At 52.7% G+C, this 2,408-nt stretch overlaps 1 protein-coding gene across 1 annotated transcript in view; it reads right to left on the bottom strand.

Moving 5' to 3' along the window:
- ubap2a (ubiquitin associated protein 2a) overlaps positions 1 to 2,408 on the bottom strand; it is a 31,969-nt gene that overhangs the window by 19,847 nt on the left and 9,714 nt on the right. The window contains exons 6-9 of the mRNA XM_084445705.1: positions 2,375 to 2,403; positions 1,698 to 1,986; positions 299 to 513; positions 1 to 39 (exon numbers count right to left, since the gene is read on the bottom strand). The exon at positions 1 to 39 is cut by the window's left edge and continues 238 nt beyond it. Coding sequence (XP_084301831.1) covers positions 1 to 39; positions 299 to 513; positions 1,698 to 1,986; positions 2,375 to 2,403 — 572 coding nt within the window. The remainder of the gene's footprint in view (positions 40 to 298; positions 514 to 1,697; positions 1,987 to 2,374; positions 2,404 to 2,408) is intronic.

Genomic DNA, 2,408 nt, shown 5'->3' on the forward strand with positions numbered 1-2,408 from the left:
AGGGGGAGGGGGACGGAGAGAGGGCTGCCCAATGACTCACTGAGGAAGTGGAGAGAAGAAGAAGAAGAGAAATGTCAGCTCGCTAAAACAATTTCACATAAATGACAGCGGCTAAAATTTGCTTTTTTGTTGCTTGGCTCTCTGTAAAGTGCACTGTGTTGCCTCTGTGTGTGAAATGCGCTATACAAATAAAGTTTGATTTGATCATCCGCTCGGGTCTGCTTAGAGGCTCTTTAGTAAAATCACAGATTAGGACCGTTGGATTTCAAACAAGGCGCCGCGCCGCTGCTAACCGCACCTGAGGGGTTTGGAGTAGAGGCTGCTCTGGGTCTGTGGGGAGGGGGCCGGGGTGGGCTCTCTGGACGCCACGCTGCCCCCGACGCCGCCGCTGCAGCTGTCCGACGAGCCGAAGTCCGGCAGCGCCGACTCAGATCCGAAGTCCAGGGCGCCGAACTGGAGGTTGAGTCCGGGGATGTCGGCCGAACCCGGCATCTCCACCGCCGACGAGGGGATCTGGGGGGGGGGGGGGGGCAACCACGCTGGCGTCATGGGGGGGTCACCGTCGTCACGCTGCCTTCCCGACATTTCATCACGACAACGGCTTTTATAACGTTGTCATCTATAGCCATGTTTCCATCCACACGTTTTATGCGAATTAAGTTATAGTTTTAAGAATTAAGTTATATCGAATTAAAAATGTCTTATGGAAACGGTAAAATTCGATTAAAAGTCATGAAAATCGACAAAAAGTTTGTACCGTCGATCTCGTCGGATTTTCTCTTGTATGATAAAAGGCTTTTGTGATAAATGCTTTATCAGATTTAAAGCATTTATCAGACGGAAACGCACGCTCAGCGGCTTTATTCACATTCATATTTTTAGCGATCCATTGACAAGTCGATCGATTGACAAGTGGATGGAAACATGGCTAACGTAACCAACATCGTACTTGAAAGGGTTGTGTGTCTCAATATTTAGAGTAGGGCAGTCAATTGATTAAAAAAAAATAATCGAGTTAATCGCAATAATAGGCTGCGATTAATCATGATTAATCACAGGTTTAAAATACTAGTATTTACTTGTATTTTTGGGGGGATGAAATAGCCTATAATTGAGTTAGAATAAAGAAATGCATGATAAATTAGTAGCCTGAAATTCAGATTCAGGGGCTGGAGCCAGGCTTGTTTTTACTAACACCTCAGTGGAAATACACTGCAATACAATATGCAAACAACTGGTTTCATCTAAACTTCCATCTGGGAGCTTTTTGAAACGAAATTCACCACATCGAATGTGGATGTCTGTTGAATGTCCAACATGAAGCCAACTTGACCTCTGACCCGTGGTGTTAACCCAGCCAGTGTTTACCCGAGCTCACCTGCTGAATTACTGCGTCTGAAACGCACATTCATCCATGTTTCACACGCCTGTCAGTAATTGAGTCAGGTAAACGCTCGCGTTTGGAACTACGGGAGGAAGTTGGGGTCAATTTCGGTAATATGATTAATTTGCGTTAATTCTTTTGAACGTGTTTAAAGTTTGTAGATTAATCTCGGGCGTTAACGCGTTAACGTTGACAGCCCTGATTTAGAGTAAAACAATTTCACGGACGTCAGCGTTCGACCTTCGTGACACCGCCCATCGGGACGCCGTTCGCCGCGCCGTCGTCCGGCCGTCCTCTCCGGCGCCCTGCTCACCTTGGAGGCGGGCGGTATCCTGCGCCTCTGGACCTTCAGCTGCGCCCGCTGCTGCTGCGGCGTCCCGCTGCCCGGAGGGTCCGGCCCTGCGCTGGGGGCAGCCTTGGGCGGGGGTCCCTGGGCGGACGTGGCCGCGGGCGCCTGGAGGCAGGGGGGGGAGGAGGAGGAGGAGGGGGGCTGTGGGTGCGGGGGGCTGCTGGGTTGGCACGCCAGGGGAAGGGCGGGGCCGGGGTGCCTCTGGACCAGATGACTCAGCACCAGGAAGGCTCGGGCTGCAGCGCAAACTCCCCTGAACGGAGAGAGGGAGGGATGGAGAGAGGGAGGGAGAGAGGGAGGGAGAGGGAAGGAGGGAGGGAGAGAGGGAAGGAGGGAGGGAGAGAGAGAGAGGATGGAGAGAGGGAGAGAGAGAGGGATGGAGAGAGGGAGAGAGAGAGAGGGATGGAGAGAGAGGGAGAGAAAGAGAGGGAGAGAGAGAGAGGGATGGAGAGAGGGAGAGAGAGAGAGAGAGGGAGGGGCTTATACCACGGTTCAGGGTTTTACGGTATACTGTCTCATCCCTACTCCACACGCAGCATCTTTTTTTTTGAAGAACGAAGTTCTCCCCAGCGCCCTGCGGAACTCTCTCTCTCTCCGGGGCCGCCCCCCTCCCGCCTGCCTCGCCCGCCCGCCCTACTCACGGCTGAACTGGGAGGAGAGCGAGGTAGCGCTGGG

This window comes from Borostomias antarcticus, assembly GCF_949987555.1.
Source record: "Borostomias antarcticus genome assembly, chromosome: 11".
Lineage (NCBI taxonomy): Eukaryota > Metazoa > Chordata > Actinopteri > Stomiiformes > Stomiidae > Borostomias > Borostomias antarcticus.